Consider the following 24,971-nt stretch of genomic DNA (forward strand, 5'->3'; position numbering starts at 1 on the left):
CACTACAACAACAACACCTCAGGTTAACTTCCTCCTCTCCCTAAAAACAGTCCCCACTAGCTACATTAAAAAACTCCTCCTCAAGCTAAAACCCTGTTCCTCATCAGCAGACAACCTTCCATCTATCTTTCTAAAACATGCTTCACCATCCATAGCATACCCAGTTTTGTTCCTAATTAACTGTTCTATCACTTAATCAACTGTTCCAAACCTTTGGAAAAAATTCTTTACTATTCCTATACACAAAGGTGGCAACTCCTTAGAACTCTCAAACTTTCGACCAATTGCTATACTTTCTCCCCTCTCCAAAGTCCTTGAACACTGTATACACAAACAAATCTTGGCTCACCTACTACAATACAATCTGATCACCCCTACCCAACATGGCTTTCGTCCTCACCATAGCACCTCCACTGCACTTATCTCTTTCACCAATACTATCTCCCAAGCCAGAGACAATAATAAACTCATTTCTTGTCTATTCTTAGATTTGTCCAAAGCTTTCAACATAGTCTCTCATTCTATCCTTCTTTCAAAACTTTCTCAACTTAACCTTTTCCCAACTATTTCTTGGTTTAGCAGCTACCTCTCCGACTGCTACCAATCTGTCAAATGGCTCTCTGCTCTCTCTCCTTTTCTCCCTATTAACACAGGTGTTCCACAGGGCTCCATCCTTGGACCCCTCCTTTTTAATATCTTTACTAATGATCTCCACAAATCTTGTCCCCAGTCATCTCTCGTACAGTACACAGATGACTCTACCATTATTTCTATAGCTGACAATCCTTCTGAACTACAAACCTTCACACAAAGATCTTTTAACCATACCAAAACTTGGCTAACTCAAGACCTTCTTATACTTAACCCCCAAAAAACAAAGTTGCTACTTTTTCTCCCAAAATCCCATCTCTCCCTTAAATCCTCCTTCAACATCTCTTCACTCAACAACACTATAATAGCTCCTGAAACCCATAGCAAGCTCCTTGGAGTAATTATTGATGACCAACTCAAATTTGACCTTAACATACATCACAGTATAAAGAAAACCAATCAAAAACTTGGTCTTTTCTATAGAAATAAAACATTTCTTACTCTTGAAACTAGAATAACCCTTGTCAATGTTTATCTCCTCCCTAATATCTTTTATAGTGCACAAATCTTTACTAACCTTCAGTCTACACTTCTCTCTGAACTTGAATCTACCTGCAACAAAGTGGCTAGATTTGCTGCAAATTTGCCTTACAAATCCCAGCCCTGTCTTGCCCTCAAGTCACTACACTGGCTTGACTTTCCAAACCATCTCAAATATATCCATCTTCTTACCATTCACTTCATTCTCAACGAACCACTTTCCTGTCCTAGTCTCTCTCTTCACTAGTCTCCTATTACACTCCCACTCATTCTTTAAGGAGCTCAGATCAACATCTTCTACAAATTTACAAACCTAACAAACGTTTAGGACAAAACGTATATAACTACTCTCCAGCCATCCTCTGGAACAGGCTTCCCTTGACTCTAAGAAGCCGATCCCAGACTCCTACTTTCAAAATCTCTCTTAAACACTACCTTACCCACCTCACTACTTGCCCCTGTAACCTTCACCCTTTAACCTAGAACACATCTTGTCTCTTCACACCTCTCTCACCTTCCCTTTATCAGCTCACTATTCATCTCTTCCTCCCTCCCTATTTTCCTATCAAATCCCCTCTTCCCCTCACATCTTCTTGCCACAACTTACCTTTTACCTGCTGACCTGCTCTTTCCTACCTAACTCTTAACAGTAATAGTTTTATAATTCTTTCTTCTGTCCTACACTTATACAGTGCTATTTTTCTGATTTAAAAATATGTATAAATAGTGTGAGTCTTGTATTCTATAAACTGGCTGTCTGTTGTATTGTATATATATCACATTATAGTGTGGAGCTTTTCTTCCTGGGCCTCCGCTGAAAATGTACATGTATCCAGTCGGACTATCCCGGTCAACAAATGTAAAATAAATAAATAAATAAATACACACAACTCAAAGCGCTTCCAGTAAACCAACTTACTGTGTGAGGCTGTTGACAGAACCCTGCCTAAGTCACCCAGCCTAAGGCCTAAGAGACCATAGGCATTAGTTCACCCAGCAACACACCCACCTTCACCCTGCATATCCACAGCCAGTGCACACACCTTTAAGAATTTCAGAAGCGTAGAATGCAAGATCTTAAGTTCTACTGAGACAGCATCCATAGTCGGCAATTTTTATTAATAGGTGACTCTGTTGTCTGGCATACAGACACCACACTCACCAGGATGGATAAGAACAGGGTGAGATTAAGCTACCTTTCCGGTGCCATGATCTGGAATGTTAAAAGGTATCTTATATCTTTCCATCCTGACAACATGAATATGGCCTTATAATGGCAGACGTGGAGGTGAATGACCTTAGGAGCTCTACCCGGAGGGATATGCAGAAAGATATGACTGAGCTTACTGTGCACTTATCCAAAGCAGGAAGGACACTGGTCTTGAGTGGTATTTTGCCATCACTTAAAATGATGCTGAGATTCAAACACAAGATAATTGGCCATATTTATGCATTTATATATATTGCAATTTGATAACCAGGAGGGTAGAATGGTGAAAATACCCCTTTCAGCTATGACCCCTGGCTCCAAGACAGCAGAAAACAAGACAAAATAGCATCAGTCAGAAACAAAATATCAACACACATTTATTTATTTTACTTTTGTTTACCAGGAAAGTCCAACTGGGCATGGATCCCATTTTCAGCGGAGGCCCGGGGAGAAAAGCTCCATAAAGATTAGTACAGCAAATACAGTAAATACAATACACATGTTAATAAAGTTCAGTACAGAGTCAAAAGTTAATAAGGTACAGTTTCAAGGCCATGAAAGGAGCAAAATGTAAATATACAATAAACAATACAGTTGAAAAGACATTTTGTTCAGTAATTTGGTCACATTCATCAGTGGCTAGTACAGTAAACACACATTGATTAAGAGTATAGAAAGTAGTTGCAAGCTTTCATAGAAGGTTAAAGTATGATATGATCTAATTAAGTGAAGGTACCCAGGTCAGAACAATTGCATAACCAAGAACTACGTAAAGGGGACAGGAGGAGTTTTTTTTAATTATTTTCATTTTCAGTGGTCCTAATATCTACAGGGATGGTATTTCATGCTTTTGCAACAGAAATGAAAAACAATGAGTCCCCAGAGCTACTGCTGCTTTTGCCTATGTTAGCCAGTGCTTTATTGGTGAATCTTAATGGCTGTTTGTTAGAGTAGATATTAAGTAGACCTTGAAGAGCAAGAACTCCATCGGGGATAATATAGAATTTGGTGGCTATTGTAAGCTGGTTATATGTGAGCAGGTTGGGTAATTCTAGCCAGGACAGTTGCTTGATTGCTATGCAGTGATTGTCCTGAAGGGTGAGTCAGTAGCAAAACTAGCTATTTTATTGTAGCAGGTGTTTAGTTTGTTAAAGTCTGCTTTGTTTAGGTTGATGAGTATTAGGGAGGCATAGAGGAGTGTGGATAGCAGATGAGTTATTTTGATGGTGGCTTTACTGTCATTGGTGAGATAATTTTTCTATCTATATAGGGTTCCGAGTTTTTTATGGACTTTCTTTATTGTCTGTGTAATGTGCATATTGAATTTCATGTTGTGATCTATGATAATCCCTAGACGTTTGGTGTGTTGGACAGCTGTGATAGGGGTGTTATTAGCTGAGAATATTGTGAATGGTGGTATGGGGTCTAAGGCTCAAGTAGGATAGAATATCATTAGTTGTGTTTTATTGGGGTTAAGTATTAGTTGAGATTTGGCTAACCAGGTTTCAACAGCAGTAAAGGGCTCATATGTGAATTCCTGGAGTTGAGGGAGTGATGGGGTGGAGCAGATTAGAGTGGAGTCATCAGCATACTGGACTAGAGTGGCGTGCAGGGTAGCTTTGTGGAGTTGGTTGGTGAATATGTTGAAAAGAAGAAATCCAAGAATGGATCCTTGGGGTCCCCTAGGGTGACAGGTAGGAGGGGAGATAAGGAGTTTTGCCATTTTACTGGTTGTTTGCAGTTGGTTAGATAGTCTTGAAACCATGCTAGTGTGGAGTGGCTGAGATTAAAACTGGAGAGAGCAGAAAGGAGTTTGGGATGGGAGACAGTATCAAAGGCCATGGAGAGATCTAGGAATTCAGTGGATTCTAGGTTACCATTGTTTTGATGTTGGTTTACTGTGTTGGAAAAGCTAATAAAGGCTGTAGCAGTACTGTGATTGGGACAGAATCTGTGCTGGGTGTTGGTTAGCAGTTTATTAGTGAGGAGAGTGCATTATTTGGGAATGTATACATTTTTTGAGGATTTTAGATAAGAGGGACAGAATGGCAATTGGACAGTAATAAGATAGTATCACAGAGTTACCTCCTTTGTGGAGTGATATTATATGCAAAATTTCCCACAGAGAAGGAATGCATTGTTTAACATAATTATGACTAGATAACAAAGGTAAGTACCATAAAATATTGCATAAAGTTATGTAAGGAAGAATGGCACTCAGAGATATTATTAAACAATAGTTTGCATACATTATATACAATAATTGTAATTGTAATGGTTTCCATATATTACCTAATATTTACATTATTTACAATAAGGATTTACAATACAAATTTCATTCTGTACAATTACAAATTGTTGTAGCAATGTTGGTAGAGGCAGAAATTATTGATCTCTAACAGTGGTATGACACCTTGTGCCTTATCCTACATCCCTGAAACAGTTACACTCTGCTTCACTATTGAGGTGCTCTTTTAGTTTGGCCCTGAAATATAGCAAAGTGTTTTGAGACTTTACCGCTGAGGTAGGTGATTCCTGGTGGATGGGGCAATATTTGTGAAAGCTGTTTCCCATATAGTGGTACCAAATCTAGATCTTATGAGGAGCAGACCCTCCACTTGGTTGTTTCTGAGTGTATGAGCTCGATCTGTAACAAGAAGTTTGTACTTGAGTGACAGGCAATGACTAAGTACCAGGATTTTGAATCTCACAATGATGTAAATAATGATTGCCTAAGAGTGCAAAGCAGCATATTTTGTTTTCTACTACTTACAGCTTTGGGAATTACTAATGAAGTGAAGGATTAAGTGGGGTACAAAATACTCAGGTTTGGGAATGAGTACATTTTTGGCTAGGGACTGTTGTGCTTTTAGAGTTAGAAGGTGAGTTATCTACTGCAGAGCTTTAATTGACCGGGTATTTTGCTTAATCTGTAGTTATTGTGGTCTGAGAAAGAGTGTGTGTGTGTGTGTGTGTGTGTGTGTGTGTGTGTGTGTGTGTGTGTGTGTGTGTGTGTGTGTGTGTGTGTGTGAGTGTGTGTGTGGTCGAATAGGATTCCTAGGTATTTTTGCTTGGTCCCATTTGGGATGACATTATTATTATTATGTAGGTCTTTACCATTACTGGAGGAAGAATTGCACTTTTTTTGGGGGGGGGGGTAAAAATAGAATGATACTGGATTTGTGAAGCTTGATTATTAATTTATTGTCTGCAGTCCAATTACAAATGGAAAGTCATTTTTCTTGCATATTAAATTGAAGTCGGGGGGGGAGGGTGACTGACTGAATTCAATGAAGAGGAGGGCATCAGCATACATGATTATGTCTAATCAGGGAAGGTCATATGTAAGATCATTCATGAATAGGGAGAAGTGTAGGGGTCCAGGTACAGAGCCTTGTGGTGCTCCAATATTCAGAGTTGCAAGATCTGAAAATACATTATTGCTGTATAACAGAAAGCTTCTGTTTTCAAGGTAGGTTTTAAAATATTGTATTGTGTTTGCACAGTTAAGTCTAGAGAATGTATTGAGTAGAACAGAATGGTTAACGGTCTCAAATGCCATGGTTATATCAAGGACTATACCTCCTGTGAGGAGGTCATCATTCATGTTGCAGTAGATTTTATTTATAACTGTATACAGTTTGATTAGTGTGATAAATACATTGTGGAACCAACATTGCTGGTCGCACATGAGACCATAAACATTTACCTACCTCAACCTATCCCCTAGTTCTAAGCTACTTGAAAAGTGTGTACACCAACAACTCTTACCCTACCTCATCAATAATCTGCTTCTTACCCCCACACAACATGGCTTTAGACCAAGTCATAGTACCTCCACTGCCCTCCTCTCCTTCCTAGAAACAATCAACAAAGCCCGCAACTCTTGCCACTTTGTATCCACTCTTTTCCTCGACCTCTCTAAGGCATTTGATACTATTTCTCACAACCTCCTTCTTACAAAATTCTCTAAACTTAACCTATCCCCTTCCTCTACCCAGTGGTTCTCAACCTACCTCACAAACAGGCAACAAGCAGTTAAATGGAAAAAAGATACCTCACCCTTCCTTAATACATCCACAGGTGTCCCCCAAGGTTCCATTCTAGGCCCCCTACTATTCAACATATTCATAAATGATTTCTTCCAAGCAATTCCTAACTCCAGTCTCATCCAATATGCTGATGATTCTACACTAATCTGTTCCTCCCCTTCCATCACAACTCTTAACAATCTAACACAAGCTGCCTTCTCGTCGCTGCTCCACAACCATCTAGCCCTTAATGGAACCAAAAACAAAACTTATGCTATTCAATGCATCCAAAGCCTCTTCCCTAGACAAACAATCCTTCATAATTACCAGCAATAATAATACGCCCCTAGAACTAGTCTCCGACACAAAATTACTAGGAATTATCATTGACAATCAACTAAAATTTGACAAGTATCTACAAGCAAATATCAAAAAAACCCATAAAAAATTAGGTATGCTTTACCACCACAGTCGCTTTATGTCTCCCACCACCGGGATTACATTAGCTAATACATACCTCATCCTATCCCTTTTATATGGTGCATCTATCCAGCTTACAATCTTCCCTCAAAACAAAACTCTCATCTTGTTATAACAAAATATCCAGATTTGCAGCAGGTCATAGAGCCTCTTCTCACCACTGTAATTCCCTTCATCAACTAAGTTGGCTAGAATTACCAAACTTCCTCACATATACCCAGCTCATCCAAGCACACAAACTCATTCTGTTCTACTCAATACATTCTCTGCCCCTTCTAGCAAAAACCTTTGAAATGCATAAACCAGATAGACTCCTAAAATCCAATTCCCAAAACCTAATTAAATTGCATAAACCAACACATCCTGCTGGGAATCAATTGATGTCCTTCTCTCTTGCACGCCTCTGGAACTCTCTCTCTTCTCCCATCCACACCACCAGCAGTCTCTCCTTGTTTAAAACCTCACTGCACTCGCACCTTACTTCACAATGGAAATGCTTTTGCTCTCATCCAACCTAATTCTAACACACTTTCTTCCTAACTTTCCAAACTTTGTTGCCTGTCACTACCTCCTAAAGTTTTACATCCCTTGGGACATATTCGACCAATGACTGAAAAATTACCTCATTGTAAAAAAAAAAAATAAAAATAACTACTACGTACTGAATTAACCTGATGTAATTTTCCTAATGAAAATCTTTTTTTATTTCTGTATTATGTAACATCTATTTGAATTGTGCAATATTGGTTTGTACTATACAAAATATGTATTTAACATTTAATTGAAATGTATATTATGGATCTGTGCTCTTTCTGTACTATGTATTTGTATTTCTCTGGAGTTTTTCTCCCCATGACTCCATTGAAAATGGGATCCTTGTAGCCCAATGGGCTATCTTAGAAAACAAACTGCAAATAAATAAATAAATAAATGTGCTTGTATATAAGTTTTTTTTAAATATTTTGGTAACTGGACAGAGGTATGGAATTGGTCCATACTCTTTGCAGTTTGTGGGCTTGGAGATTTTTGATCATGTAGCTTAAAGGGGATGGGAATATTGCAGAAGTAAGTGAGACATTATATTCCAGTCAAACGTGTAGCAATTAGCACTGCTGACATTTTTATAAATGTAGGATGCAATGTACAGAATACAGCTTCAGATTTACATCTAGTTTAGATAGTAAGTAAGTTTTTATTTCCTTATATGATATTTCACTAAAGTAAAAGGTAGAACTATAATCAGCCAGGGGATAAAGGGACTGAGAGGTGGGACCTTCCACTGGGTTATTTTGATCTGGGTATAATTGTGTTAATGTCTGGATAATATTAAGCCTAAACTTTCTGTAGTTTTCTACAAATATTTAGTTTTCATCATTGCATGTCAACTGTGTTGTTTTATGAGAGTCAGTGATCTGGCCGTTTAGTTGTCTGATACCACTTAGTGTAATTTCTCCAAGTCTTTTGGGTTTCTAATACCATGATAGGAATGGATCTCATTCATAAGTCAGGGTATTATTAAAAATCAGTCTTTGATGTAAGCCAAAAGTGCTCTTCTCAGCATCCACAATGTGCTCACAGCTGACTCCTTTTGTAATTCATACGGAGTTACTTTTATTGGTAGTGTATCTAAATACAGCTGTAAATTCTTTTTTGTTAGTCCTGTTGCTCTTACTACTCTTGCAATTGTCTGGGTATCTTTCCTCCTCATTGATCTCATTTCTATTTGCCAATCCTGGCATTTGATGACTTTGTGTCTCTATGTACACATGACAATTAATCACTAGGTGTAGCAATTCAATGATCAATGTTACTTTTGTCTTTTTTTCCTGCACTGCTATATTTTGTTTTCTCTCATCTATTGTTTGAACTGTTGGTATTGGGTGATCCCATGTGATATAAATTTCACCATTTTCTACAATGCTGTGTGGTGCAGGTTTCCAATGTTTCTCACCTACTTCAATACTGCAGTGTTTGCACAATTCCCAATGCAACAGTCTTGCCACGTTATTGTCTTTCAGTATACAGGTCTTCTGCCATGAGTGTATTGTACCCAGCGGCAGCATATGCAACTGTTTCCAATTCTTTTTTAAAAAGCCTGCATTTCTCTGTTTCTCCCACTTGTTCAATGGACTATTTAAAACAATGTGTACATAGTCCACTATACTGGGCCGCTAATATTCCCTTTCATCTATTGGTTTTAGTTCACCTCTCCTTAATCATTCCTGCATCAAATTCTGAGCAATATGAAGCTGTTCCAGGAGATCTCTATACTTGCCACAATATTTATGCCTTTTCCACGTCTTTCCTTTTCATTTGATCCTTCTTCTTATATGCTTTCTTTTGTTTTTTGGCACATTCAATTGTGGTTAGATTTCTGTCTACTTCTGGTTTGATTTCCATTCCCACTTAACGCTGATATGCTTCTGCTAAACTAAGCAGGGAAGTTATCTTAGACTTTTTCTCCTCATGTTTTAAAACTTTCACTATGTTTTGATCTGATGAGGTCAGCAGATATATATGCAGTCCCACAACTGCAGATCTATACATGTAATCAATGTAGAGGAGGCCTACATCTCCTTTAGAATGAGTAATAAAAATTATTGGTATACAGTGATTTTTATATATCATTTGATAAGCATGAAGCATTTTTTGTTCTCCTGACCAACTGATCCAACTGATCCAATACCTTTTGAGGCCAGTCAATCACCCCCAAACAGTTAAATTAGAACAGGAAGAGCAAATTGGTTTATAGCTTGGACTTTACTCCTAGATGTCAAGGCTGTTTTCAATATTAGTTTTAGTCTTCTGAAGTATTCCTTACTGAGTTTTATTTGCATTTGTCTGTGTTTTATTGCCGATCCTTCATCAGTTCCCAAATATTTATACACTCCATCCTGCTCACGTCCCTTTATATCAAATTCCTGTCCCAGATTGATATTCTCAAATTAATATCTAAAATATTACTCCTGGGATAGCTTGCAGAATGACATAATTTCTGGTCATTTGACTACTAGTTTCCAGGCCAACCCCCCCCCCCATTGCTAGAAGTTGGCAGCATTTAGCATCTACCTGTAAAATATACAGACAAGGGCTTTTCCTCAGATCTTTGGCAGTTGCTGGGAGTCATAAAGCAATTGTATTAGTTCACTCCAAGGACTGTACAGAAAGCTTCCTAGCACAGACTCTGTGTCTCTAGCTGCATTGAAAACTTGAGAGATAGCCTCTTTATTGCGTTCTGTAAATTAATTTAATTTCAGATATTTTTCTAAAGTTTATTAGACTGAGGTTAACCTCCTGTTTCCCAGTTTCCACTGTTAAAATGTATACATTTAAACAGTTACAATAGCACATGTACATTTTTGCTCTTTTCTAGAAGGGCACACTGTGGATACATTTTAAACATAGCACTTTTACAAATACCTTTTCAACACAAACATCTGTACAGAGCAGTTTGATATACACATGACATACATTTCTAATACATTTGTAACACAAGCATCTTGTATAAATCATTTCTATATTCACCAATGACATATAATTATTTACAAAATTCTAGCTAGCTATGCTGGCAGTATCTCCTTTTGTCACATCTGCTTTGACTTGTTGTAAGAAAGAACTAGAGGCCATGGGTTTATACATATCCAAGTAGGTTCAGGAGAATGTGGCACAGAATAAGAGAGCGTTTGATTCTAAGTGTAGGGTAGGACTGTACTGGAGTACAACTTGTATTAAGTATTCCCTTCTAGTGGTGTGTGTCAGTGAAAAAGCATAAGGTAATAGATGAGGGTATGGGCAAATAGTAAAGTTATGAAAATGAGATATGCTAGACAGTATGATAAAGGGTTTATTGTAGAAGTACTGAATAAGCAATGTATGTCCATGAAAGGAGAAGACAAGAAAAAGTTTGCAGTTAGGTGAGGTGAGGGTGATGTGGATATGAGCAATAAATGGAATGAAGAATAAGCTTTACATTAATGCAGTCACAAACTAGCTGCCACCTAGCATGTGATTAGAAGTAGCTGGGAGACAGGTTGTGTTAGCAGTTTTGGGAGTACAGGTGATCACATGGTAGTGTGGAATTAGAATTGATTATAGGACCATTTACAGATTAGCTGCCATCTAGGCTATAAAAGCCACAGTGATGTAAGATGAGGTTATGGAATAAAAAGAAGGACGGTTATGAGCAAGAAAAGTAAGGGAGGGAAAGAATAATGAAAAGGGTTGTAGGTAGAATAGTAATAAATGATTAATAGAGATGCATACTTGTTATTTAATTGAGTTAAGGAGTAATGGGTGAGTTATATTACAGCTTTTGTCTACTTGGCTGGGTGGAAGAAGTGAATGTGTATAAAGGTAATGATATGGGGGGGGGATGTAGCAAAGCTGTGCATAGTGCAGTGAGAAGGGTTACACTTTCTTAAGTGGATCTTAACTCATGACATCTGAATGACGCCTCCAGGTGCATCTGCAGTTATCTCTTACTGACGCCTCTTGGCGTCAAATACTGCTTATTCATATTTGCGTCAATAATTCCAAAACATTTTTATTTACAAGGTTTAAACAAAAATTCATCTTAAAGCTTACACAATGGCAAACTCAACTGCATTAGTATTTGAGCTCTGTCTAGTGCAGGTAAATAGATATTAACTGTTGTTTTTTATGATATTAATTTATATAGGTATAGTTTTCACATTTTTCTAAATATCTCAACAACCAAGTAACACAGACAGAACTCCTTAGCCTCATATGAAAGCTCTCGGCTAGATGAATAAAAAGGCTGCTGACAATATGTGTGTAACTGGAGTGGTTGCTGAGATATTATAAGTTGCTTACAAAATATTACAAATGTAATAGTTACTATGTTTACTGTGACTTATAAAATTCAGTTTAAGACCTAGAACCTAAAGAATACCACCACTATAAAAATAGTTTGTGCTGAAGAGTTTGCCATTTATGTTTCTTTCATAACGCCTGTGGTTCCAGAGAGATAAACATTTGTTTGAAATGTGAGGACATCATTTGATTCTGCTCCACCCATTGGAAGTCACAGTGCAAACTTCCTGAGCTCCATTGGAGTGAATGAGTTAAACATTCATAAACAAGGCAGACTTCTGGCCTGGAATGCAGTAGTATGAAAGTAAATGGAAAAGTAAAAAGAGTCATCAGGACAAGTAGGTAAATACAAATACAATTGTGCAGAACCTGACACAAAACTGGATACAGCCAGTGCTACTCAGGTCATTTACCTTGGAGGTTTTTAAGTCTGCAACAAGACTGGTGCTAAGATGGAGCTGTGGTGAAATTCACGTTTCCCTAGTACTTATAGTTGCAGGGGAGACTGCTGTGTCTACAGCCTACTGAGTTAAAACCTTTATTTATGCAACTTGTGTCAGTACTGTTTTCCAGCAGGGGGTACTAAGCAATTAAGGGAGGAAGGTTGAAAAATCTTAGGATCAGTATTACTAGAAAGCCCAGTTAAATTATGATTATAGTGGGCTCACTAGAAGCACTGTAGATCCCTCGTAAGCTATAATCCCTCTCTGTGCTATGTACCACCTGTGAATCTGTTGGTAAATAACTGACAATGGGTTATTATTCCCGACTAATGATTGTGGGAGAAAAAGGAGTCAAGCTACTTGAAGCTTGATAGCTCCCTCTTAAGCAGCAGTCCCTCTCTGCTGTTATATAACACCCGAGAGTCTGCCCTGCTGGTTAAATAGGTATCATTCCAGTCCAATGATTGTGCTTTAATAAGTGGCTATGTAGTGGTATCATTCTAGGAGGGTTCCTGTATGTGTCAGTTTGGGATGAGATGCCTGGCAAGCCTTCCTGCTAGGCCAGGGATGGTATACACCTCTCTTACCAAGACTTTTGCAATCTGACTAAAGCCTTTGCTACTCCCATGTTACCTTTTTTTAGGCAGAGTCTATTTATTGGATATTCCAATCTAATGAATTCTAATTTGAAACATATTAAAGTGGCTCTACTCAATGCCAGGAGTCTAAATGAAAAAATGCCCAATTCTGAGGCTCTTCTGCAACTTGAACACATTCACATATGTGTAGTTACAGAGACATGCTTTCAAAGCAAATAAACCACTCCCACTATTCCTGGGTTTTGTGCCTATCATGTCTTCAGACTTACTGGCAATTGTGTATTTGTCAAGGATATCATCACTTTATGACAGGTTCTTCAGAACACCAGAACTGAACTTTTATATATCAAAACCACCCTCAATACCTAAATATGATTAATTAAAGCTTCACAGCAAGCTATAGAACATCCTCTATGTCCCCTTCTGAGCACTTCAACTATCCATCAATAAACTGGTTGACCTATGCTGACAATGGCTGGCATGCTCAGAGATTTCTTGACATTATAAATGCTAACTCCCTTGTACAAATAATTAACACTCCTAAAAGTGACCCCAGTACCTTCGATCTTGTCCTTACAAATATATCTGGTTCTTTCACACTTCCATGTGTACTGTCTTCCCTTGTTAAATCAGGCCACAAATTAGTGACTTTTTCCCTTAAAATAATACTTCCTCTGCAAATACCTCTGTGTTTAGGGACTTCTCAAAAGTAAACCTTCGTCAGTTTCTTCATGGCCTACATAAATTCTGCTGTAATTCTTCTCTGACAGATTCCATTGCTAAAGCCACTACTGACTTCTGCTCCCACTTAAACAGTTGTAATGATTAGGCAGTCCATATCCATAACAAATATAATAAGAAATTTAGAACAATCTACTATCATGAAATACCCAGATAAATAAATAAATAAATAAATAAATAAATAAATAATAAAATGAGAAAAAGAAATTATTTAATGCTTTTAAAAAGTCTCATTCTACTTACCTTAACGAACACTTAGCAAACTAATAAAAAAGCTTACATGAACCATTAGGAAACTCAAACCTGAATATGAACTTTAAATAGCCACTAAAACAAAAATAACTTCAAATCTTTCTTTTCCTATGTCAGGAAGTTAAGAAACAACACCAAAAATGTTCAGGAATAGTCTGCAATAATACTGCTCACTCCACCCCTATGGAAGTAGCTAATATCCTGGCATACAAATTTAGTGCAAATTTCACTTTGTCCACAGTTATAGCTATAAAACAGATTCCACAATCCCTTCCACCCCTTTTAATTACTATGGAACAAGTCCTCCTAGCAGTCTCAAAAACTGAGAACACCTCATCCATGGGACTGGTTAACACACCAGGTTGCCGGATTATCAGTATTAAATATGGCCTATCGGAAGCCCTACTTAATCTCTTTAATCTAAACCTTTTCGCTAGTTACACTACTGAAGTCATCGTACATCCATCCAACATCCATTGTAATGCCACTGGATGGCCCAGCTGCAGATCCTGGTAACTAAAGACCCATTAGTCTCACTAGCATAACGTATACAGCCATGGAATGTATTTTGTCAGATTTTATTCATTCAGACATGGAAAATCTCTTAACCCAAGACCTTCATTAATTCAGCTTTGTCAAATGAAGGTCCTGCTTCTTTAACCTTATTCATTTCTTAAATTAAGTGTCAGTGATTATACAGTACATACATTATATCTTGACCTGGACAAGACCTTTGAACCTATTCTCTTTGCAGGCATTATTGACAAGAGTTATACATTAAAATATATTGTGCAATGGATATGGATAGCTAACTGGCTCTCTGACAGAACCCATGTAGTTAGAGTCTCATGTACCACTTCTGGAAGCAAAAATAGTTACCAGTTGTATATGACAGGACTTAATGTGAGGCCCTTTGCTTTTGTCATCTCCTTTGTCAGACCTTCAGGCCAACACTCTTGGCCTATGGTTATATAAAATTACAGATTACTATAACTTGGGTATTGTTATTTAATCCAAAATTGCTCTAACATAGGTTATACTACCTTAGCAACTGGTGCAGGGACAATGGCCTCAAATTAAATGTGAAAAAATGTAGTATAGCTAATTTTGTAAACAAAACATTTCTCATATCATATAGGTGATACACTCCTACAATCAAACATTGTTGTAAGGGATCTAGGCACAGTTATTGATAATTCCATACAATTTGAACATCATATCTGGCTCATCTAATTTCCAAATGCATCTAGTCTAGAGTGAAAAAAGTCTCAATTCCCCTTTACTCACAACGTACCAAACTCATTACTGAATATAATGTCTCTTTTGGTATGTATTTGTATAAGCATATAATTGTACTTGAGAGATATCAAAGATTCCCAACTAAAAAGATTAGTTGTTTCAAAAATCTTTGTTATCAGGACAGACCAGCACCCCTCCCTTGGTACTCAGTTGTGTATAGATTCCTCTATGGGAATTTGTGTCTAACTTTTCAGTCAATGAAAGACTGAACCCTTTTTGTCCTCCTGTTCCTTCACAGAAGAAATGATTCCTCAAATACCTGGTTAAATGAAATAAACCTTCAGCAACAAATAAATAAGAGATACGTAGGGGTGATTGGTTCATATCTCAAAGTGTTCTCCACCTCTGGAACAAACTTCCATTACCTCTCAAGAAAAGTAGCACCCTTGTCACCTTCATAGGTGGTAGTCTACTTAACATCGAAAGTATGATAAGAGACCCTGGAACACAGGTGGACAGTACTCTCTACTTTGATAATCACATCGCCACAGTAGTCAGGAAATCCTTCTACGTGGCACACCTCATTACAAAAGGTTTCTCATCCAGGAAAAAAGAGGTCATTGTCCCCCTCTACTCATCACTCATTAGACCCATTATAGAGTACAATGCCCCTTTTGGTATGTACCTCACAAGACATCTACAACAACTGGAAGGGCCGCAGAAATACCTCACAAAGAGGATTACTGTCCTCAAATAGATGCCCTACGCAGACCGTCTAAAAAAACTCCAGCTTTACTCCATTGCATATCGCCTACTCAGAGGCAATCTCTGCCTAACATACAAAGCTATGTCAAACCCAGAGCTGTTGGACATGCTCCACTTAAAGAAATCCCAATCCCTCCGAGCTACACGCTCTAAGGACCTAAACCTTGTTACCATAATAAACAGAACATGCTGGAGGGATAGATTCCTGTCCCAGAGACTTCCCATACTCTAGAACAAACTACCTATCTATATCAAACAAAGCTCCTCATTAGCACTCTTCAAGAAAAATCTTGATGATTGGATGGGAAATAGGAAATTCACCCCAGGGATCACTTCTGTGGCTCTGCTCAACAGGGGCACAGGAAAATAATTTTCTTGGGTGGCGAAAGTCAGGGTACCTTTTTGGCTAGGCTTATATAGGCCCTAGGGCCATCAGCCTAGTACCTACCTATGACCCTATGAACCTAGACATCTGGCTGGGCAGCCTCAGATTCTCCCTTAGTTTATCATGTATTTTTCATCCTTGCCACAGAACAGTACATGCAAAATAATGTTTTGGAGGAGGAATGTGGTTTAAGGGAAGGCAGGAATTGATCAATTCATGTAGTGTTGAATTGATAAATATACAAAAGAATACATGTGATACATAATGTTTGCACCAGGAAATATGTTAATACTGTTTGTTTTCTTTTATATAAATGTATGTTTGCCTATGTCTTAAGTGATAATTCTATAAAGGTGTTAAAAATAAGTAGTCTATCATGTATTGCCCTCCTTGATGCAGGAAGGAACTTCTGAATATGGGTTATTGGCTAGGCTTGTAACGGTTTGCAAACTGAGTGCCTGTTGTTTATCTGTAAACCCATATTGGCTTCATGGCATGGAAAGAGGATGAAAACACTGACTGTGACTCAAAGAACAAGGGATCACTTAGTGACGCTGCTGCCGGAAATGCTAGTCAAGGAGGATGAGAATGAGTAACAGATGCCAGTCTGCCTCTACTGTGCGAAGGCACCTCATTCTGCTGCAATACTGACACCCAGCAAATGCTGGCTGTTGCATCAGAAAGCACATTCAAGAATCAGTGCATTTCTCTGGTGTAGCCTGGGGAACTGCATTCTTGGGAATTAATGTGTTCCCAAGTGTGTATTGTGGGAGTTAACAGGTGTGAGGGCTGCCATTAGTGAATGAAGAGTTTGGGTAGCTGAAAGCCATTTGATGGTTGCCTGGATGACATCACTTCTTGCTGACTGAAGTTATCTAGGTGAAAGAAGACACAATGGTCAGTAGGCTCAGGGTGAAAAAGACACTGAAAAATATGTTTACAATATTGTGCATGTCTTATAAAACTACTCTAGTCAACATCAGCAAAACACCTACCACCACGTCTTTGTAAATGGCATAAAAGGATATGGTGGTAGTGAGATACAAGGGATTCTTAAGAACTTAGCATGCTGATAAACTGATGATATGCATGACTAAATGGAAACAACAATCACTCACACTGGTAAATATCCCCATCTCTTCTGTTTCCACAAAAGGTCTGTTGCTAATGAAAGCCTCAATGAAAACTCACCTGAGTAGTCATCTGCTGGAGTTTCTTGTCCCAGTTTAAGCGTGTTTTCGATGTGAGAGCGGTCCCTTAATGGAAGATCCTGGACATCTTCTTGTTCTTCTACCTCTGCATCTTCAGAAATGAAAAAAATAATAATAATAATAAACAAGAAGAAATCATTTACTGGTTGACAAAATATAAGAACCGTAATTTCACATCCATTTTAACACACAGTGGCAATGTTAATTTTTTCTTCTTTTTTCAGTTTTTCATGCAAAATAGTGAACAGGCAAATAGTGAAATGTTATGAAAGGTTCATTCATAAAACAATTAACTGGTTATTAAAATTCAATACTATATTAACAACAGATTATAGAATAATTTGTGCGACCTTTCCATTTAAAATTGTCATATTTGCCAGACACAGTTTCAGCTGTGATATGTTTGTTTCTGTTATTAATAGAAAACGCACTCTGACAACACTTTCCCACTCATTGTCATGATTACTAAAAAGCTAATGCATATAAAACTGCGTCTCATAATGAAAAGGCCATGGGAGGCTGTAAGTGAGTTCTGGTGATCCTATAGCTGCAAACAGAATAGTTTATGTTTCTGACATTACATTTCACTCAAACCAGTAGTTAGGTTCTCTATAAAATGTGTAGGTGTATAAACACTATGAAGGATACAGAAGATAAGAACCGATCAGATGAAGAATATATGGTTAGAAGAATAAGTTAGCACAAACTGCTTTTAAATATATAAATGAACAGGGAAAAGTACACGAGATTACTGATTATTCGAGTAACAATAGCAAGCAACTACACTGCAAAGGCAGACTGAGAAAATATAAATATCTGATCAGATATGTCCTTCAAGTGCCCAAGAAGAAAGAAGCACAAGAGAACAGATATAGTGTGACCAGGAGAATAATGCTATGAGGTTGGACCTGGTACAGCTACAAAATGCTAACAATACTTTGTCAGCAGTATGCAAAGCAAATGTCAGTCAGACAGAATGGCAGAAGGATGCCTAATACAAGCAGACTACCCTGATGCTAGTGTTGGTGGTTAGGAGTTTGTGTATGTCCTTTATAATTACTCCTCCCTTCTACCAGTCATGCATTTCACTCATTACCCTTTACCCCCCCAATCCTATGTTCACTTCTCAGACTTCTCTGCCACCCTGTCATTTAGGTATGAAACATGTTCACCAACGTCAGTCTCCTGGTCCTTGTTTCTTCCACTGTTGAGAAGTATGGATGGGTGCCAGAATCACTGCAAAAATAATGTTTTAAAATAAGGCAAAAAAACATGTGTGCCATGAAATGCCTATCTCAATAGTGTCCAATATGACTATTGGCTGCAGAGATGATTTTTACATTATCCATCAGAAATATATGCAGCTTCTAAAATAAGTTTAGTAGAGCACCTCAAATGGGTAACTGAAATCTTTGGACCCACTTTGGAGAGTCTTGAGGTATGGAGACTGAATAGTTAAAAATAAGGGCTTACATATAGCAAGTCTGAGATATCCATTTTTCAGAATATTTCCTTTGCATTGAGGTATGGTGAGCTTGGAGTTACTATATATAAGTTCAGGGGTCTGGGAGGCTTGTCCCCTACAATGGGAGGTAGAGGGAGGCTTGTCCTGTAAAAAAGAAATTTAAAGTAGAAGAATGATGCCTGATATTCTACTAAAGCAGTTTTGGTCTTTTTTTATTTTTGCATGTTGAGAACAGGTTATACTAAACTTCTATTTCATTGTTGTATCTTTTGGCTTTTCTCGGTTAAGGGTCGCCACAGCGGAACTCCGGTCCGCTAATGATTGGTAGCAGATTTTTACGTACTGAGTTGCCAGCCCTAATGTACAACTTTCAATGAAGGTACGCACATTCACGTATGTCTCCACACAGAAGACGCTTTAGCTGAGAATCAAACAGGACAGCGTCTTGCTGTGAGGCGACAACGCTACCGTAGCACCACCACCGCAGTTATACCACCATTAATGAAAAAAAATGTAATTCTTTAAAAGGTAAGGGAGGTTGCACATTAGTTTACCTTTTATCAAATAACGTAATAGTTAAAAAATGCATGAAACAGTATATAAAATTGTAAATTTTCTGCTGTGGGAATGCACGGCAGTTGGAAAGGGATGAAACTATCTCTGTTGTAAACATGTCTGTAATGCTTGAAGTTTAATGCTCCTTAAAGATGCTGTTCTACATCAAAATATATTACAATGAAGTACATGGAGGGCCATGATTAGTCTCTAAATTCAGGAAAGAGATAGCTTTGTTAACCACTTTTTTATGTAAGAAAGATGCCTAAAAAGTTTTGTTAAGCACCCTTCAGTGCTATTTAAACTCTAGTCTTGAGCTAGAATTTTGACAGGGCCCAACGCATCAGGAAGCCTTTTCACAACTTTAAATGCTATAAAGCACTTCACTGTGTCATACAAAAAAAAACTGTCAAAATAAAGCACAAAGTGCACTCCTGCACATTTGTCTATAGCTACTAGTACATTGAAGCAGTTAAAGGTCCATGTGCTAAAAAGAATTATAACTGTTTTTCTCTGATCACAACTCCGTTATATGTTTTCAGCCTGGATGTTAATATCCATCAGTCAAGCTTTGCTTTGCTGTGCTTTCAAAGTGAATTTCTGGACTCATATGTCTCAGATATTTAATGTCTTCATTAAGATCACTAACCCAGTCATAATCCTCTGTATTTGTGACTCCCGCACAAGAAATATGTAATTGTGAAAACAAGGAAGCATTTCCCAAAACTCAAAATTGAAGCCTACAGGAAATTCTGCAAGGGCTGCATATAAACAATGTTAATAAGGTTTAATCATCATCAAATAAACGTCAGTCATTGGCAGATTAAAATATAATTTACTAAAAGAAATAACACACACGTGTGGGACACAGTACTCAGGAAGTCATTTCTATCCGAACAAAGGAATTCTTAATCTTTTATAGGAAAACTTATAGAAAAGAAAGCTGAGGAAATATCACTAACCAAAATGGTGGTAGCAGAAGGGAGAATTGAGCTAAGAATAGTTGCTGGGTTAGGTACTATGGGAAAAGCAGGAACAACTACTGCATTCACAGCTCTCAGATCTTGGCCATATCTATAAGTCTCTTTGCCAAGTTTCCTTACTAGCAAAATGGGTGTATTACAAGGACTCCTAGAAGGAGTAATTATGCCTTGTTGCAACAATGCTGAAATGACTGGTTCAATTCCTGCTTCAATGAGAGACTGCATTGGCACGTCTACTGGCTGCAGGCAATGACAACTGTCCCTCCAATGACCATTTTGTCAGCAATTAAATCACAGATTTGAATTTGATCCCTGTCCCTGTCCTTGTGAATTTAGGGTATTATTAAAATTCTGAGGAAATGATCCTTGATTTTGAGAAAGTTTAAATCTGTTATGTCCTCCTCTTCCTCCTCTGTTTTCCCTCTATTTCTGCTAAACTACGGGAGCTGTAAGTTTAATAATTTTTTTTGTTGCTCCTCATCACACTCATTTTCGATGAATAAGAGTGTTTGCTAAATACTGACCCTGATTAGCAAGTTCATGAAGTCCCAAACTTGGACAGGTTGGCTAATCTCAAATGGGGGCAATAAACCATTGAGAATATCAGCTGAAAGACCACTGGCTGCAGGACTTTCAGTAGGTTCTGTATAACCTGAGAAGGCCTCAAAGGCATCTGTCATATAACATAAACAAGATTCAATTGACTCATCCTCTCTTTGTGTGACTGCATTTATCTGGGACCAGTTAGGTACTGATGGACATACAGTACTGCAGTAACAGCCTGCAATAAATGAGTCCTAGCTGCTTGAAAAGCCTCTAAGTTCATATGCTGGGGAATAGGGTCTGGTATATTAGCATGATCCCATATGTGTTTAAATAGATCAGGTGGAATGGATATGTCCATTACTGCTCTGAGATACTCTAAAGTAGGATTTTGTAACTGAACATGCCCTTTTAAGATTCTTGCATATTTTGCTGGATTTGTTCTGATTGTTATTTATTTATTTATTTACTGACATTTGTTGACTAGGAAAGTCCACTGGGTCAGAAACCCATTTTCAGTGGAGGACCAGGGAGAAAAGCTCCACAAAAAAATTTAATACAGTGTACTTTAAAGATAAAATAGGCAATGAACATAGGTTTTGTAAAAATAACATTAGCTATTAATATATAACATTCAGTACTTTAAGAATAAAACGCTTTCAAATAAAAGAACATAGGCTTTGTAAAATTACACTAGCTATTAATATACAACATTCAGTAGTTTAAGAATAAAAAAGCTTTCAAATAAAGATTGTAGTTTAATTCAAAGTAAACAGTTCTTTAAATACTTAGGAGGTGCTAGACATTGCTTAGGAATAGATAGAGATATTAGAATATGTTAGTTGATATAGAGAAAGTTCTTAGGAAGGTTGAGAGGAGTTACTTAACAGAGGAAAGAAAAAATGTATAATTAAATTGTATTTGTTTATGGTGGCTTAGACTTTTGTGCACAGTAACAGATATGATTATTGAGGTAGTGGTATTTCAGTGTAGATCTGAATGTTTTAATGAGTCTAAATGAGTGATAGAGGAAGGCAGGACATTGATGGGATAGAAGCACCCTCAGACTAAGGGCAGACTGCATTTAAAGTGGAAGGTGTTGCTTCATCTCTGCCTTGTGTTGGGTTCAAGAATTGTCGCAGAGGATGTAGGTGGGCAGTTTGAGTCACTATACTATCTCCCTTTTCCATCAAGGAGGAATCAGAATCATCTTTATCTAGATTAAATTCATCAGGACCAAAATAATCATCCCTCTCTATAATTATTGGGAACTGAGTAACACATTTATGTGAATGTAGCGTTTGTCGTCTAGGAAGAGAAGATAATACCCCCTTTGTGCATCCTCTCAGAAAGCTCATAAACATCAGAGGTACTCTGCATCAGGTACAGTCTAAAATAAAAGAAGAGGAAGAAGTTTCATGTTGGCTATTGGAAAGAGACGACTAAGGAGGTTGAGTCATTTGACTACTGGAGGTGGATGATTCAGAAGGTTGCCTTCTTTGAGAATTTGCTGGAGTAATAATCTCTGAGGTGAAAGAAGAGATAGCAGAATCCTGCTGGTCAGGGGGAGATGGTGGTGCATTATAAGGTGGTGGTGGTGCTGTGGGCAAAACTAAGCAGTCATCATAGGACGACTCTCCATCGATAAGCTGTAATTTCTGTAGTTCCCTAAGGGGGATAGAGCCCATAAGCCCCCTGTCCCTGGCAATTAGGATGTTGTAAATGATTAACCATCTTATTAGCCACTTGTAACTATGTTTTAAGTTTAGCTGCATTATGTTTCAAACTACAAACTACAGAATCTTTTTCTCTATCTTTAGATTCTCCCTGTCATGCATTAAAGGCTGACCAGCAGCAGACAGGGACTTTATTACCTTTTTCTCTAGGTCTTTTGTTGTAAGGTTAACAAAATATTTTTATCAAAAGTACTTGCAGGTGGAAAAGTCAATTTACCATCATTTCTAGTGAGCTTATGCCATATATCTAAGTAGAGACAGCTATCTTTGTTCCAATTCTGAAATATATGTCATGCAGGAGTACCATACTCTGGTTCTTTTAAAATACCCATGTTCACTCGCATTGTAAAGAAAAACTTATAATGTTAATACAAAAAATAAAAGATATCCGACTCACATACTAACCCACAAGCATACCAAAGCTACACTTACCTGTAGAAACCTAAAAGTCCATCAAGACTGAAAGTTCCAAAGAGAGGTGCAATTGTGAACTGATGCTACAGAAAATACACTAGGCAGAAAACTGTCAAAGAGCCCAGTAAAGTGATTTTCTGTAGAAGCAGCTCCACTCAGTCTGAAAAAAAACTGAGTCTTTAAGGCACCATCTGTTAAGGTTTAATCTTATTGGAAAAGTTGAAGCATTGTGGATTTATCATGATTTAGAACAAGCAGCTTTTAAAGGACTTTCCTCATATGGACCTTGGTGATGATGTTATTTTCGGGGCTGGTATATTACCTGCTTATGGGACTGTAAAATCAATTTGGGAGCTGAGAAAGCTCTCTAAGCTATTAGAAGTGCTAAGCAACACACCATTTATAATTGTTAATTTGATTACTTTAGAGATTTGTGCCATATGTGCAGTAGTACTCCAAAATTGAATGGTGCTTGATTTTGTACTTGCATCAAAGGAAGGTATGTGCGTATTCATATAAGAGGAATGCTATTCATTTATTCCCTGTAACAAGCATGCAATATGTAGTCATTTGGAAATCATCCAAAAAGTGAAGTCTCAGATACCAAAGACACGAATAGTTCACAATGGACTTGGCTAACCAATTTTGTTTTCAGGATGGGGAAACAGTTTGTTGAAATTTATTATGCTTATTGTTATTAATATTATGGTTGTGTTTTTGCTTTTATTTTTATATAAAGCTTTAATAACCAAACTCATTGCACCTCAGTCAAACCCATTGTTACAGAATTTGCATGTTATTTTGAAAAAGTGCCATTTACAGATCATGTAAATGAAAGTCAAATAACAACTGAAAATGAAGAGTTAATTTTTGAAGGTTTTTGAAAAATGTATGACAATATATTTAAAGTGTAAAAGATGTTTTACAATACAATGTGAGTGTGATGCTGTCTCAGCATCAAATGAGGGACTGTTGTTGTTGTGTCTTTTGGCTTTTCCCGGTTAGGGGTCATCACAGCGGAACTCCGGTCCGCTAACGTGCCGAGTTACCAGCCCTGATGCACAACCTTCAACGAAGGTATGCCCATTCACGCATGTCTCCACGCAGAAGACACTCTAGCTGAGAATCGAACCGGCAGCATCTTACTGTGAGGCGACAACACAACGGGTTAAAATGAAATTGCACTTGTCCTAGAAGGTTAGTGTATGTGTTTGCAACAGTAGAAGTGGAAACATAAAAAAGTACAGAATGCTGCATTTCATTCTCTGAGCCTGAGGCTGCATTCTTTTTAAATTACATGGTAAAAAGAAACTTATTTCTTACTAAGCTAAAAATGTAGATAAGAAATTGTAGATATTTTTTTACTAAACTTGATGTATTTTTATTAGATATTTAGTGGTGGTGCTGCGGTAGCGTTGTCGCCTCACAGTAAGATGCTGTCCGGTTCGATTCTCAGCTAGAGCGTCTTCTGCGTGGAGACATGCATGAATGGGCATACCTTTGTTGAAGGTTGTGCATCAGGCCAGGCAAGCCAGTACATAAAAATCAACTGCCAATCATTAGCGGACCGGAGTTCCGCTGTGGCGACCCCTAACCAGGAAAAGCCGAAAGACACAAACAAGTAATGGTCTGAAAAATAAACTGTATTATGAGCTGTATTAGTTAGCATTTTTATTGGATGATAGCAGTGGTATGATTGATAAAGTTTACTCTTTTGTTAAAGTTTCCCTATACAAGATCATGAATTCCTTTGTTTGGGGAGACATGACTTCCTGAGTCATAAACGTGAATGAATTATATTTTAATCCGCCAATAACTAAAGTTTATTTTATGATGGTTAAACCTTGACAGATGGTGCCATGCCCTTTAACAGTTTTCTATCTAGTGTATTTTCTTTAACACTTTCAGTCTTGGTAAACTTTCAGGTTTCTACAAGTAAGAGTAGCTTTTGTGTG

At 37.7% G+C, this 24,971-nt stretch overlaps 1 protein-coding gene across 2 annotated transcripts in view; it reads right to left on the reverse strand.

Annotated features, from left to right (window-relative positions):
• SRL (sarcalumenin) overlaps positions 1-24,971 on the reverse strand; it is a 432,041-nt gene that overhangs the window by 206,824 nt on the left and 200,246 nt on the right. For both annotated transcript variants that reach the window (XM_044089336.1, XM_044089335.1), the window contains exon 3: positions 17,301-17,411. In XM_044089336.1, the coding sequence (XP_043945271.1) occupies positions 17,301-17,411 (111 nt within the window). The remainder of the gene's footprint in view (positions 1-17,300; positions 17,412-24,971) is intronic.

The sequence above is a fragment of the Protopterus annectens genome, chromosome 12.part0 (genome assembly GCF_019279795.1).
Source record: "Protopterus annectens isolate FY-2018-M chromosome 12.part0, PAN1.0, whole genome shotgun sequence".
Lineage (NCBI taxonomy): Eukaryota > Metazoa > Chordata > Ceratodontiformes > Protopteridae > Protopterus > Protopterus annectens.